Source organism: Emydura macquarii, unplaced genomic scaffold (assembly GCF_026122565.2).
Source record: "Emydura macquarii macquarii isolate MOO-44397 ecotype Brisbane River unplaced genomic scaffold, CSIRO-AGI_Emac_v2 contig_3128, whole genome shotgun sequence".
NCBI classification, from domain to species: Eukaryota; Metazoa; Chordata; order Testudines; family Chelidae; genus Emydura; species Emydura macquarii.
Window position 1 is genome coordinate 927,300 of NW_027133265.1, and position 15,289 is coordinate 942,588.

General features: G+C 40.7%; 1 protein-coding gene across 3 annotated transcripts in view; it reads left to right on the plus strand.

Annotated features, from left to right (window-relative positions):
* Nucleotides 1–1,073: 1,073 nt before the first annotated feature.
* USP46 (ubiquitin specific peptidase 46) overlaps nt 1,074–15,289 on the plus strand; it is a 35,070-nt gene continuing 20,854 nt past the window's right edge. The window contains exons 1-3 of one of the 3 annotated variants that reach the window (XM_067531149.1): nt 1,074–1,754; nt 2,994–3,115; nt 14,381–14,461. In XM_067531149.1, coding sequence (XP_067387250.1) covers nt 3,035–3,115; nt 14,381–14,461 — 162 coding nt within the window. In that variant the 5' untranslated portion in view covers nt 1,074–1,754; nt 2,994–3,034. The remainder of the gene's footprint in view (nt 1,755–2,993; nt 3,116–14,380; nt 14,462–15,289) is intronic. The other 2 variants (XM_067531147.1, XM_067531148.1) reach the window with 2 other exon arrangements.

Below are 15,289 nucleotides of genomic sequence, written 5' to 3' on the forward strand. Positions count from 1 at the left end.
TATTTTAAGTTCCTGCTTTTTATTTATTTATTTTGGATGATGGCATGGGGAAAAACACGTCCTCAGATCTGTATAGTGATGTTTTCAATATATGATTTCTTTTTTAGAGTTCTCTTTCTTCATTTGAACCATTCCATGGAGAGGAAGAATAATAAACTAGCAATGATAGTGTTTACAATGTATGTTAATAAAAAATGGAGAGGAAGGACAATCAGCATTAAAGCCCAAGATGTAGCATCTCTATAACTGAATTCCATTCTTGCTTCTCCTAAAGACTTGCTGTGTGGATTTAGGCAAGTCATTTAACATCCAATACATGTTATCTCACCTGTAAAGTTGTTATACCAGTGCTTATCTCCCTCAGAGAATGTTGTGAGGCTTAATTTATTGATGTTTGTAAAGTGCTCTGAGATCCTTGGACAGAAGATGCTATAAAGCATGTGAGCCTGTATACTAGTCCTTATTTATATATAGCCATGTGTGTATACATGCTCACCAAATGTTAAAATTTGTAAAGCTAAATGTTACAGGTATAGCACAATGAATGTATAATTATCATTATACATCTATATGTTGCCATCTGTACATTGGCCCCTCATCCTTCAAATCATCAGCACATATTCTTTCACACAAATATCTGTGGACTGTATAGGATCTTATAGGTCAGCTAAGCAGTATTTAGCTTTAGCACACACCGCAGCCAACTCAGCTCAAGCAGCAAATCAAGCGAAACAAATGACCTTATCCCTCAGCAGAACCGCCTTGTGCTTGTATTTGTCATTAGGCTGTTACATGAATGGATGGATTGGGGCGCCTGATCCTTTAGTCCCGCTGAAGCCTGTGGGAGTTTCGTTGTGCACGTGTCAGAGCTAAAGGATCTGGGCACCGGTGGGTCCCCTTTAGCCTGTTGCGTGCAGAAAAGCCCTGAAACCCCACCTGCGCCGTGGACACCCAGGGCAAAGTGTAGCCTAAGCAGCAGAAAGCGAGCGAGCGAGCAGGGACTGGGAGCGGCAGCGATCGCCTTCTCCGCCCAGGCGCCGCATTGGCTCCTGCAGCAGCTGCCTCCCCGGGACCAGCTCTGCCGGTTGGTGCCGGCGGATGCCAATTAGCAGCGCTCGCTGACCTTGTTCCTTTCCCCGCCGCTGTCAAAGTGGATCGCCGGGCGCTGCGCCGCAATGGAGCGAAGAGCGGCAAGAGCCGCCGCTAGGGAAGGGGGAGGCGAGAGGGGGCGACTAACGCGGCCCGGGTCGGGACAGAGGCGCGGCTGAGCGCCCCAGCGGGAGCCGAAGGAAGGACCCCCTAGCTCCGGACCATGCAGTGAACGGGGAGCGAGCGGCGGAAGGGGGAGGGATGCTGCTGCTGCTGCGGCGGCGGCTGCTAGTGCCTCGCTGGTAGATCGGCCGGTCAGACTCAGCCCTTCGGAGGGGTAGCGCCCGGCCGGGCTGCGAGGCAGGCGCGGAAGGGTCAGCGGGGGGAGCCAGCCGAGGGCCTTTCTGCGAGTCGCCTCTCTCCGCTGCAGACTCAAGAGGGGGGTAGCGGCTGTTTACCGCTCTCTCCGCCTGCTTTTTCTCCCAGCGAGCCGGCCCCCCCCCCCCCCCCCCAGCGTAACCTCGGACACCCCCTCCTCCTCGGCTCCCCGCGCTCTTCCAACCATGAGCTGCATTTCTGTTTTCACCTTGTAAAGATGGCGGTGCGGGATCGCTGCAACCTCTAGACTCATGACTGTCAGAAACATCGCCTCCATCTGTAATATGGTAAGGGCTCGCGGAGCCGCACGCTCAGCTGGCTTAAAGGGAGGGGGACACACCTCAACAGCCCCCCATGGTGCGACACCAGGATGGAGGAGGGGGGAAGGAAGGAGACTCCTCTCCAGGTGCACTGGGGAGTAAAGAAGTTATGGTTATTCCTCTTTAGTCCCTTCTCGAGGGACTGGTGAGATCTGGGAGTGGGTGGAGTCCACTTGGCGAACTGAAAGGCCATGTAAAGAAAAGCATGAGACTTCATTCAAAACAGTGTAGTCAGTGGCTTGAGGAGCTTCTACCGACTTCTGGCACTGAAAGTCTAGCCAGAATAAATGTAGATGCTCAGTCTGTCTCCCCAAAGAATGGAGAGTTCAGAGCTCAGCTGTCCAACCACCGGGCTGCATCCAGGTATAGTAAGGAGTGCAGAACAGTGGAGGGTCTCATCCTTTGTACTGTGACATTTACACAGGCTGACAAGTTAAGGAGGGAGTTTGCAGCTTGCTTCCCCACCTCCATATCCCACTTAGACAATATTTCTAAAACTGGATTCCTAAAAGTAGGTTCCCAACTCCATACGGAGGCTCCTAAATAAGTGGCCTGATTTAAAAAACTACTGAGCACCCAAAAGCTCCTAGTGAAGTCAATAGGAGCATTTGGGGTTCAGCTGTTCTGAAAATCAAGCCACTTACTTAGGCTTATCACTGTGGATTTAGAAGCCTAACTTTAGGCACCTATTTTTGAAAATGGCCACAGGATCAGAATCTGGGCTGATTTTATACACCAATAGGGATTGCAAGGGATATAAATGAGAATAGGCTTTGGGCTGAGATATTGGTTCTAATCTATTTTTGAAATACTTAACTTTTCCCCCCAAGAATAGTCTAAAAGATTTTAGAAAAAATAAATTAAAACATTAACATATTTCACTTTGTGTTGGGTTTTGTTACTTTCAGCCCCAATAAGATATGACAGGAAGATTTCTTTTCATATTTGAGGATGGTGTTCATTTTGACTCTACAGACTTTGGGGTTTGTTTTTTAGATCATATTGCCTTTGGATTTTTAAGATTTGTTTGATTATAGTTTGTTTAAGGGCTCAAAGGTTTATATGAATTATATAATGGGCCTGCAAAAGAAAACAATTTTAGGGGTAAGTGATAAATGTCCCCAAATAAATCGAAAAGAACACATTTCAGCATCCTTTGTTGTTGTAGTTTATATACCTCCCTCCCTCCCAACACCCTTGTTTCAGGTCCTTCAAGAACAGTTACATGCAGTCGCCAGCTTCCTTCCATGTGGTGCCCCAGCATGGCCTTTGCTAGTGATGTCACACCCACCATTCATCAGCACTGGAGAATGGAGCCTGCCTATAGGGTAAGGCAGTTGTTCTCAACCTGCAACTCATGACTCTCGGGGGGGGATCACCAGAGCTGTCTAAGGTGGTGAGGGTTTTGGGCCTGTTCCATTCCATGTCTCCAGTCTTCTGCTGAAGTCAGTTTAAGTCACTTGGAACGTCATTCTGAGATGGAGACATTTGTTCCAAGGCCTTCAATGAGACCTTTGAAGCACTTGTTCTGAAGTGCATTACTGGAGGACTGAATGTCAGGGTCACATTATGAAAAAAGGTTGAGAATCCCTGGGGTAAGATAACCTAGGTTCTTGCCTCCCCTCCCCAATGTGGTTTCCTAAAGTTTTCTCCGTTCTTATTTTTAACCCTATGGAATAGGAGGCAAATACATTGCATAGAAATATTTAAGAAACCATACAGTATTTGGGGAGAAAACCTGAACTTACTTACCTACCCTGTATGCAGGCTTCAATTTTCAGTGTTGATGAAAGGTGGGTGTGATCACATAGAGACTGCATGCTACAGCACTGCATGAAGTAAAGTTGGAGATTGTTAGATGGTTACAAGGGTTTCACATTGGCATGAAATCTTAAGAATCCCATGTTTCCACCCCCTGCCCAAATTCTTTTGCAGGAATGCATTTGTGCTTTCCTTAAGGTATAGGAGGATGACAGAACAAAACCAACTAGCTTGCATCAGTTTTCCTTTGCTATTGCTGTCCATACCACCATCAGTAGGCAGCTGCACGGGTAACATATTTAAGAATGGAGGACTAAAGAGGAGAATTAGACTCTCAAACAGAAAAGGGACACAAGAACAGAAGAAGGATGGTCTAGTGAAGCCTCATGTTCAGGACCAAGTTTGGTTTCTTGCTCCCTTTGTCATATCAGGGGTGGCAACAACATGGGAGGAGCAGACTTGGACTTTGGGGAAAGGATTTGCCTTGCATACAACACTGTCAAAAATCACAAGTTGGACCCCAGCAAATCTGAAGATTGGGTTAAAAACCCAGTCTAAGCATGGGGGGGAAGAAGGGCGGAGTGTCTTTTTATTTGTATTCTGCTCTTTGAGTCTTTCAAGTACTCTGGTCTTATTTAGAAGCTTTTCTCTATAACCTTTCAGGGCTAGAAAATTACTTGTTAACCTGAATAATGAAAGCTGAGAGTCTCACATAATTAGAGTCCAGGAGCTGGGGCTATGATTAAAAACAGAAAATATTGCAAGAGTTGGCAATGCTGTGCAGCTTTGTTTCTCTAATAACAACTTTCATCTGAATGAAGGAGCTCTATCGGGACTCTAGAGGAGGCTATGTCAACCCCATATGGGAGGGCTGCTGCGATGCATTGCCTGTTGCTGGAGGAGGCAAGTGGATCCTAAAAGATTTCCACAAAAGAGGGCCAAGAAAAGTAACAAGTAGGGAGGAGAGAGACTGACACAAATAAGAATGGAGGAAGACAAGAATGAAATGCATAAAATCCGAAGGAGGGGAAAAGGCACTAAGAGTGGGATTGGAGAAGGGTGGATGAAGATCAGTACATCTGGCAGTACTATATGGATTTAGATTGACCCTAGAGATCTTAGTACAAATTCCAACCAGAATTTGTAATGGCCAGGTCTTAATCTCAGACCATAGCTCAGTGCTTGAAGATTTGAGCCACTTGGTGTCTTTGGCCTAAGAATCAACCAGTTAAAGGAGAAATATATTTGGAGTTCATTTCCTAGTTGAAAGAAATTTTTAAAACTCACTCTGTTCTTCTTCCCTTATCCTTCTAGTTCCCCTTCCATTTGAAGGTGTATGCACGGACCCATCCCTCATTCCCTGACAGACAAAAAATAAATAAAAACCTTGCTTGCTTGGTATTTGCTCACCTGTGCTGCTATAAATATTTGTCAGTCAGGGGTAGGCATTGGATGTAATGATGGATTATAGGTTTTGGATTGTAGTCCTCTATTGATCAAGGATTTTTTGTTTGGAAATGTGTATATGCTGGTCTCTAGATAAAATGAATACAATTAGAATTAATAGTGTGAAATTAGCTGGATCTAACTGGGTTAGTCAGAGTAGCAGGAAAAATGCTTGTTATGATTTAATTGACTGCCTGAGGGTATAGTATCTCAAATTGTAAGTCTAGTCTCCTGGGTTATGGTGAGGTTTTGGCCTTTTCCAGGGAAGGCCAAAACAGGTGTAGGGAAACAAGGGTGTGAAAGAGAATATTTTAACTTGTTTGAAAAAATCAAAATCTAATACTGCATATTCAGGAGATCAGTCCTCATTTCCTGAGCCCAAAGCAAAATGTTGGCAACACTTTGAGGAGACTTGTCCCAGTAAAAGAACAACTTAGCAGGTATCCTTGCCCATGTGTTTAAAAAAAAACAACAACCTATAACTTCCAAAACAGACCAGTAAAGGCTCTTTGCTTTGTCCTTCTCCTGTCCCCACAAAAACAAAATTGCCATCACTGGTAGGTGAAGTCTAATCTTGTAGTTTGTTCTGCACAACTGTACACCTGCATTCATATGATGACTCAATGAAGTCAATGGACTGTTGGTGTGGCCACAGAGGTCCATCTGCTCAGCTCAAATGTATTGTAGGATCAGGGCCCAATTTTCCCTTCTTACATGCCTGACATGCTGTGAGAAATCATTAGTCAAATGTTTGCAGTCACAGTGCTATGTGTGCATAGTGCTCTGACCATGTAAGGTGGTATAAAAGTGTTTATTAGCAATATTGCTTGGGGGAAGACTTATATGATATATATTTGAGAAACTCTGTTCTAGGGAATGGCCATGCCTGAATGTTACCCCAGCTGAAATTAGGGACTTCTTTTTGTACCTGTGTGTACTTGCAAGTTCAATATGGATACAATGCATTGTGATCCACTTCTGTAAAGCTCCTTGAAGACAACCAGTGTGACTAGACCATAGAATCTTTGGTCCAAAGGTGAATAAGTGTGTTGTAATTTTTAGACTGTTACTGAAATCCTCTGCAATGCGTTTCTCTGTTGATGGTTTTCTGATTCAGCCTAGGACTCTCAGTTAAGCTCATGCTGCAGCTGCAGCCTAGAGAATGTTTCTGTCTTGTGTAAGAACTACATCTGATCACTTATTAAAACTGATTTATTTATTTTTGTATAGAAAGACCTAACAAGCTCTGTTGGACCGCCTGTGCTCTGAACAAGAGAAATACACCTTTCATTGCTAAAAACAGATTTTAGATCCTCTTCCCAATATTTTTCAATAGTGTTTGAAATCACCTGATCTCCAGTGCAAGATGATCAATGTCAGTTTAATGTACAGTGTTAACATGACAACTTGTGAGGATCTTTTGTTATACAATGTATCACGTGTCACATACATTTGTAGTCACAGTAGATTCTGACATGTTTGATAATCCTATGAAATGTATGGATATGGCTTCATTTTAAAAACTTACTTTTCCCTCTCCAGCCCCTTCATTTTAGGAAGAGATGTAGTTTAGAGATTCTGAAAGGGAAAAATTGGTAAATTTTTCAAGGATGCTGGTGAGGAAAAAATAAGAGACCTTATATAAATCCATGTTAATGATTTTTCACTATCCCTACTTTTTCTCTCCAATTGTTCTGTGTTGTCAGTTAGTTTAAAACGGGTAATCAAACTCATTTGGCGATGAGGGCTGAATTGCCTTTTCAGTCAGTCTGTCCATTAACTTATCTTTCTGTGCACATGCATTCCCACTGTGACCAACCCTCTGCCTTGCCTTTTATGAATTTCTTGCCGTCTCCTCATGGACACACACTCCCTTTCTTTCTCTGCCCCTTTCCCCTCACCCAGTTTTAGGCAGATTGCTTTCCTCTCTCATCTAACTTGCTCCCTGGAGTGCTGATACTGCAGGCTCAGCAGTGGTAGTAGGCAGTGGAGAAGGAGAATTTCTTGAAAGGCTTGGCAGCTCAGAGCAACATGAAGCAGTGATTGGGGTGAGTAGCAGCTGAACCTGCTTCTGTTGGGCTCAGAGGTGTCCAGGATGAGGAAGGAGAGGCTAGGGAAGCAGTATCCTCTTAGAACCAGAGCTGGGGGGCTCTGGTGGCAGCAGCTGCTCAGAAGATGTCTTAGCTGCCTGTGACCAATCAGGAACAAGCTCCCACTGCAGCTGTCTCCACTCAGGTCTCTGGCCATTTAGATTCCTAGTTCTCTTAATTCCTTCCTTGCTCCCATTTAAAATTTGGTTGGTTCATTTCTTTCCAGTCTCCTAGCAGGGGTAAATCCCAAATAACTCAGTTGTAGAGTTAGCTGAAAATTTTTCGTTGGAGTGTTTTCCCATCAGAAAATGCCAATTTGATGAAATAAAACCTTTTGTGGGAATGTGTTGATTTCATCAACATTTTATATGGGAAATTATCAAAAAGTTTCATTCCAACTTGATCATTTTGACTTTTATGATATATGATACTATAACATATATGATAAAAGTCAAAATGATAGTAAAAAAACCCAACCTTTTGATCTTATCAAAATGAAACATTTCTAGGAGGTTGAAATTAAACTTTTTGTTGAAAACATGAACATTTCTGAACTTCAACTCTCCATTCTGTTTTGGGATGAAATGAAAGCTGGAACTTGGAATTTCCCATTGGATAAGAATTCTGTTTTTCCCCCCCAAACATCTCTGCTCAATTGCTATAAACCTCAGCTTGTCCTTCTCAGCATTGCTACAGCTATACCAATTTCTGGTCACTGATTGGTGAATGTGGGTTGTTTCTGAGTGTAGATGAGGCCTAACTCTGGAAATAGTGCTACTTTGTGTTCTGTTAGGAGGAATTGCTTGAGTGAGATGTAAGGTGCATCCTCTCTTGTTTGCACCCCCTTTCTGCTTATGCTGACTCAGAGCTGAGCTTTGATTTTACTCATAATAGTTCTCTCTCCTGTCCCAATTACATTGCACTGCCTTTACCAGGCAAGGCTGGCAGATGTAGATCTTTCTTTTCTTTCTCCTCCCCTCTTATGCTACCTTTTTCAAAATTCTGGGAGGTGGGCTGCCTGGCCCCACAGCCATTTCTATACTTATTCTAATTTCTCTTTTACCAGTTCTGATATCACCCTTCATTTGTTTTAAGTTTTCATGTTCTCCCCCCAGGAAATTTCTTGACTTCTAGCATGTTTCTCTCACTTTCCCTGGTGAACACTAAGACAAAAAATGTTTAGTTCCAAGCCGTATCTGATCTTTAGTTCCTTTCAATGGCAGGTTCTTTTCATGAATGTCTTGCTCCTTATATATTTGTTAATGTTTGTTTTCACAGTTCACATTCATCTGTGTCTTTCATGACAACCCTCCGGCTATTTCCATGGTCATTAATATTGAGATTACAGTTCTAGTACATTAATTTCTTAAAAGCAATCCTATTTGTTGGACTCCCTGCAGTTAACTTTGGAAAACTTCTAATTTTCCTTCTGGCTTGACTACAGCAAAAACCGTTCATGTACTTAAAGTTAAGCACACGTGTTTGCTCTACCACACTGCAAGATTATTTCAGATTGTTTTTTTCAGATTCACTGGTTTCCATTTTTTATCTCCAAATAAAATATCTGGGTTTCAATTATTTTAGCCAAGATCCATTAGTTTATATTTTTTCTAAAATAAATATTTTGTTATATTTTTACCATATTTTTAATCTCATTAGATTCTTTATATCATTTTTCTTTCATGACTGGTGTTACTCTCTTCTAAATCATTATGAAAAAACCAGACCAGTCATTACAAAAATCTTGCAGTATCTCCATAGACAGCTGTTATTTGCCATTTAAGTCAGTGGGAGCTTTGCACATAATTCCATGAGCAGAATTCAGCTTTTAATCTTGTTCTTGACATTCTCAACTAATTTGTGTTTTGTATGTATGTACAGTATCACCTAGACTATATTGTCCAAAAGGCAGTACTTGGGGCCTTGAAGGTAGTGGATAAGCCCTTCGCCCAAAGAGTATATATAAAAATTTTTCCATAATTGGATAGTATTCCATTGAAGCCTATAAAATTAGAGGTAAAATGTGAAGACTCGTGATCAAAACCGAAGGAGGCAAAGCAATTAGAACAAAATAATAATACAACACTCAAAACTATGCTAGGTATTTGCAAACAAACGAAGATTCTCTCCTTGCCCTGCAGAGTTTACAATCTAATCTGATTTAATCATGATAATCTGTTTGTTTTTTGAGGTTGTTGGTTTATGTATTCAATAAATTAAATGTTACTCTTTGCTTCAATATTTCCACAATAACTTTGAGAATGAACAGTAGTAATTAAGTTAGTCTGCAATTCTTTCTTGTTTCACATGGCCCTCCAGTGCAAAAATCAAATCAAACTTTTAACTACATTATCAGACATTTGAGTTGAGATGATGATCAGCAAACTCAAGTGGAATAGGGCCAGGGACAAAACAAGAGAAAAATATTATCAGAAACCAAAAGCACTCTGATTGGCTCTGTTTCTATTGCAGAAGTCTTGGTTTAACCCAAACTGACACAAACTTGACAAAAGTCTCTAACTGTCTTCCTTCCTGGCTGGGAATTAACATCCCAAAATCCCAGTCCAGTGTCTGTCTTTGCAGGGCCTCCTCAGTGCAGAATCTTTCTATACTAGGACTCCCACCATTGCTACTTCTGATGGAATTGAATTGGCATTGGGAATGGTAGGAAAATGTTGCCAAAATTCCTGGTGGAGATACAGCATAGAACCGTGTTTACCCTGAGGAAAATATTTCATGTTAGAAAGTGTGTTAGCCATTATAAGTAATCTATTAATAAATATGATTTTGCTTTGAGTGGGACCCAGGACAGTAATGTTTTAAAAACTTGTTAGCTAGTCATGAATAACTCTAGGGTAGATTAACCACAACCACTAATGTGTGTTTTTTTTTAAAAACACAGCTTGTCTATTTCTACACTAGGGGTGAAATCATGTTTAACATCATGTTAGTTAAAAACACTGGTTAAAATACTTATCTAACATGATACAGGTTCCTAATGTAGAAATGGTCTAGGTGGAATATGTCAACTTTTTCTTTCTTCTCTGACCTCCATTACTTATTGGAAAGCCTTCCTGTACAAAACATTTACAATGTAAAGTCAGTGCTTTTTTTTTTTTTTTTTTTTTTTTTTTTTTTTTAAAGTATACTGTATTGATATTTCTTCCTCTGTGTGGAAAATGCATCTGCTGTTAAAAATCAGCTCACTAGACTGGAGTTTACAGCCTCTAAATCTCCCCATGTAATTTTGACAGTACCTTCTCGGCCACCTTCAAGTAATAGTTTGCAGGCTGAATTCAGCATGCTGTATGTTGGCACAATTCCCAATGAAGTCAATGGGAGTTGTACCAGCTTACCCCGGAGCTGAATTTGACAGTATCTTCTCAGGCACCTTAAAATAATAGTTATCAGGCTGAATTCACCTTTGGTGTAAGCTGGCATGACTTCCCATGAAATCCATGGATGGTGTGTTAGCTTACTCCAGGGCTGAATTTGACCCTCCCTGTTTAATTTTCTTCAAAGATGTCATACAGTGCTTTATTGTAGAATTGATTGCGATGTCCAAGGCCTACTTTTGAAATAGAAGGTGTAAGCTCTGTAATGAGTAACAAGCAATTACTAAACATATGTTGTTTCTGTGAGGTGTGCTTTAGAAACTTCAGAGCAAAGAGTAGACCTTAGTATCACTCTCCATATTGAAAAGCCGTTAAGAGTCCAGAGTTTTAAATAGAGGTTGTGCAATACACAGCTAGATAGTACACACCCATGGACTTTTTTTGTTTTCAATGATGGTTCATCTATTAAATCCTGATTCTTGCAGTTTCTCACAATGTTTAGGAGATATTTTAAATATCTGTCAAAGCCATTTGGCATTCTTTCAAGTATGAAACCATGGAGTCAGCTCTTTGAGAATTCACAAGTGGGTAATGCAGGAGTAATGTATAAGCATAGCATTTGTCTTCCACACGTTTAATAAAACTTCTACCCTCTTTACACAGTGGGTTACAAAAAAGAAGGGTGTTACATGTCATTACTTTCTAAGGCCTTTAGACTTTTTTCTTCACGTTTTAAAAAAAAACAAACAAAAAAAAAAACTTTCTGCAAAGCTAAAAAAAAATTACCCGAGCTGTCTTGTCCCAGGGTTGATTTGTATGCTAGTCACAGAACAGAAGAAAGTCTATTGGTCAATTAGATTAACTTAAATTGCCATTTTCTTTTTCCTGAGTCCTTATATCTGTGCTTTGATCTGAGTAACCTGAAGACAGCTTAGTTCAGAAAGAAACAACATTAAGCTTCTATATTTACACACGAGAACATTTTCTTTTATCAGGCAAAGTTTTAAGACCAGCAATGATGGCAGTTTGCTTTCCTACTAGCCTTTTGTATATCTTAATTTAATACTTTTTCCTCCCTCTCAGCAACAGCTGTTTTGTACTTTATGGAATTGGTGTGTCTTTGCTGAGTTAGCTCAGAAGTGGAGGGTGTCATTTCCAATAAATAAACTAATCCTCGCATGGAGTTTGTAATGTATGTAGCATGTCATATTTTCATCTGCATTGAGATGCAGCCAATAACCATTTTGTATGGACACTTCTCTTTTTTGTAGTTAAACAGACTCCTATCAGAAACTCACATTTGTCTCAATACTGAATACACTGCAGCTACTTCATTCATTTTGTTAGTTCCTGTGCCAGCTGCTCACATAGGGGGAATACAGGGGCATGTCAGGAATGGGGTGTGGGCAAAAGGCGGCCTGGCTAAGCAGAACTCCACTTCTCTTGGTCCTCTGTCTGTGTAATGTGACTGTATGCCAGCAGCACCAGCTTTACATATTCTGCCGCTCTAGGCAAAATAAAAACGTGCATCTGCCCGCCCCCAGCAGAAAAATTTGAGTATTACACTCTCCCATCTGAAACACAAACAATAGTTCTAAAACATTCAGTTTTACCATGAATCCCTGATAGAGTAATAATATAAACTATCCTAAACAACTTATTGGCTTTTTGTAAGAAAAAACATCTTACCGATTATGCAAACATGACTCGCCTGGCCTTTTTTGCTGCAAAGGCATGCAAAGTTTCCTTGAGATGTGACCTGGGAGTGGGGAGGGGAGAAGTCCCCCACAGCTGCTCCCAGCTGGGACCTGGGGGCAGCCCACAGGGGTTTAATTAAACGTTTACTTAAAATCATTAAACGGTAAGACCGCTGCTCCCCGTTTAAACATTTATTACATCGCTAATTAACACATTATGTATTTTACATGACATCACAATAGAATACAAGCAGGGGAGAATAATTCAATATATAAAATAAGAATATGCCACCCTTTACGTTTTGCCACCCTAGGCAATTGCGTACTTCACCTATCACTAAGGCTGGGCTTGTATGCCAGGGAGTTGTATACCTGCTGTTGCTCTAACTTCTCCTGGGGCCAAGTGGCTGACAATCAAATAACCATGATTGGCCCTTTGTTTCCCCACTCATCCACTACATCTGAACTCTGCTGGAATGAACTGGAGAACTGAGCCTTATTGTGGCATGACAAAAATGAAGTAAAGTACTTTGTTTTCAGGTGGCACATTTTGGAAATATTAACGTACTCAAACACGTAGTTGCCCCCTGGGAATTAAGATGAAAGATGTGGGTGGTGGAAAAGTCTGAAAGAGGGATATGAAATGCAAGATGCTTGAAACTGGAAGCTGCTAACTTCAAGCAAGTCGTTTTACTTGGAAGGTTTCAAGATCACCAATACCATCTGTGTCAATTTTCAGACAGCTGATTCATCTGAAAGGAAGTGGCTTCTTTCAGCAAGTGACAGGAAATCTATTATGACAAGGAATTGGCTGATGCCAGGGGTAGTAAGAAAATTTAGATCAGACTTAGAAAAAAAAGTAACAAAAATCACTGACATCTATAACCAGCATATTTAAAGATATTGGCTGAAGAGCTCTCTGAGGCAGTAATATTTGTATTGAACAAATCTTGGAACACTGGGGAAGTTCCAGAGGCCTGGAAAAAAGCGAATGTTGTGCCAATGTTTAAAACGGGTAAAAGGAAAGACCCGGGTAAATATAGGCTGTCTAGCCTGACACTGATCCCAGGTCACACTTTTGGAATCAGGGACTGTACTTTGCAAAGCAGTGACTCTGAAAGGAACTTGGGGACCAGGGCGGATAAACAGTTGAACATGCGCTCCTAGAGCCATATGGTGGCTAAGAGAACTAACAATCCTTGGATTTATAAACACGGGAATATAGAATAGAAAAAAGAGTCGGTGGCATTGCTACTGCAGATGGCATTAATAAGACCCCTGCTGGAATAACTGCGTCCAATTCGGGTGACCACACTTTAAAAACAATGTTGACAAATTAGAAAGGATTTAGAAAAGAACTACAATAATAAATACAAAAATATGCCTTGTAGTAAGACTAGTTTAACCACGAGAAGGTTGAGAAGTGACTAATCACAATCTTTAAGTATTCTGATATTAGAAGGCTGCTTAATCTAGCAGAAAAAGATATTATGAGATCCAATGGCTCAAAGTTGAAAGTAGACAAATTCAAACTAAAAATAAGGTGAAATTTTTAAACAGGGAGGGTAATTACGTGTTGCAACAGTTTGCCTAGGGTTGTGGTGGATTCTCCATTACTTGAAGTCTTTAAATCAAGACTGGATGTGTGTTTCTTAAAGATATGCTGTAGTTATGGTCTTGATGCAGAATTCACTTGGTGAAATTCTATGGTCTCTGCTATGCAGGTCAGATGAGGTGGTGATAGTGGTTCCTTCTGACGTTAAAATATTGGCATGTTATATATAGCTGGGAAACAGACTGTGCTTTTGGATGATAGACTGATTAATAAATACGGGTCAAAGGCAACTTTGTGGTCATCAGTTCCAACTCCCTCTTTCAGAAAGGAAGGATCCTGCACTCTGCTTGTCATTTACTTATCTCAGCTGGAATACAGCTAATGAAAATTGTTTCCTCTGCCTCTCCCCACCCTCATGAACTCCTGCATGCAGGGAAGTTATGGTGGGAAGGCTACCAATATGGTGTCCTACTCACCTCAAATCAACCATTACTGAGACTACAGGATCAGGTCAGCCAGGCCATTATCTAGCAATGCAAATATCTTTGTTGGCCTAAGCAACTCACAGATTGTCCATTCCTAAAGCCAGATTTAACTTGATTAGTTATTCCCATGAAAGGGAAAAGTGTTTCCATCTGATGATTATTCATAACTTTATTTTGGAATATGAATCTGAAATGGAGGATAATTGATTTTTTTTCCCTTTTAGGGCACCAATGCCTCTGCTCTGGAAAAAGACATTGGTCCAGAGCAGTTTCCAATCAATGAACACTACTTTGGGTTGGTCAATGTAAGTACCAGCTCTGTTAGGTGAACCACATACTATTTTATATTGTTGTACATATACTGTTGTAATGAGAACTATATAGATTCTTTTATGGTGTGATGCTGCTTTAATTTCAATGACTTTCAGTGCAACACTGCTTTAAGGCTAGAATTTGGGAGGGTGCCACTAGTGTTCCAGAGGAAATTTTAGGTAATATGTTGAAAGTTGGTCATTGCTAAGTCAAACATTTGAGGACCTCTGCCATTTGAGGAGAACGGCTTAGTGAAGTCTGTATAGTTTTAACATTTTATCATCCACTTCTTTCCCTGATCCTAAGTAAAGTTAAATAATATTTTTTTTAGCTCCAAAACCCCACTTTGATCCCTTCAGCTTTTTAAATCAGTATGCATGAAGTCAATGGGACTGGACTATTTACATTGTTAAAATTTGGCATATGCTTAGGTGTAGCTGTCAGAAAGCATTATTTACCTGGTGGAAAGTGATTGAAGGAAAGCATTCATTCTAAAGGGTGTTTTCCATGTCCTGAATTAAACTGATTTAAGTTCTGCTCCTGTTGCAGTCATTGGGAATTCTGCCATTGATTTCAGTGGGAACAGGAGTAGGCCATTCCAGAGAATATTAGTTTATAGGAACTATTATCAAAGATATTCTCATTGCAATGAATACTTTTAAAATAACGCCTTACATTTTGAGCTTTTATTTTCAGTCCTAGTCAGTTAAGAATTTTTAATATTATACTTTGTTTTTACTACGTTACAATCAGTAAATAGTACTGAACCTGAACTGAAGTGCAGTCAACAACTGTATGGTAATTGATGGGGTATTCTACTG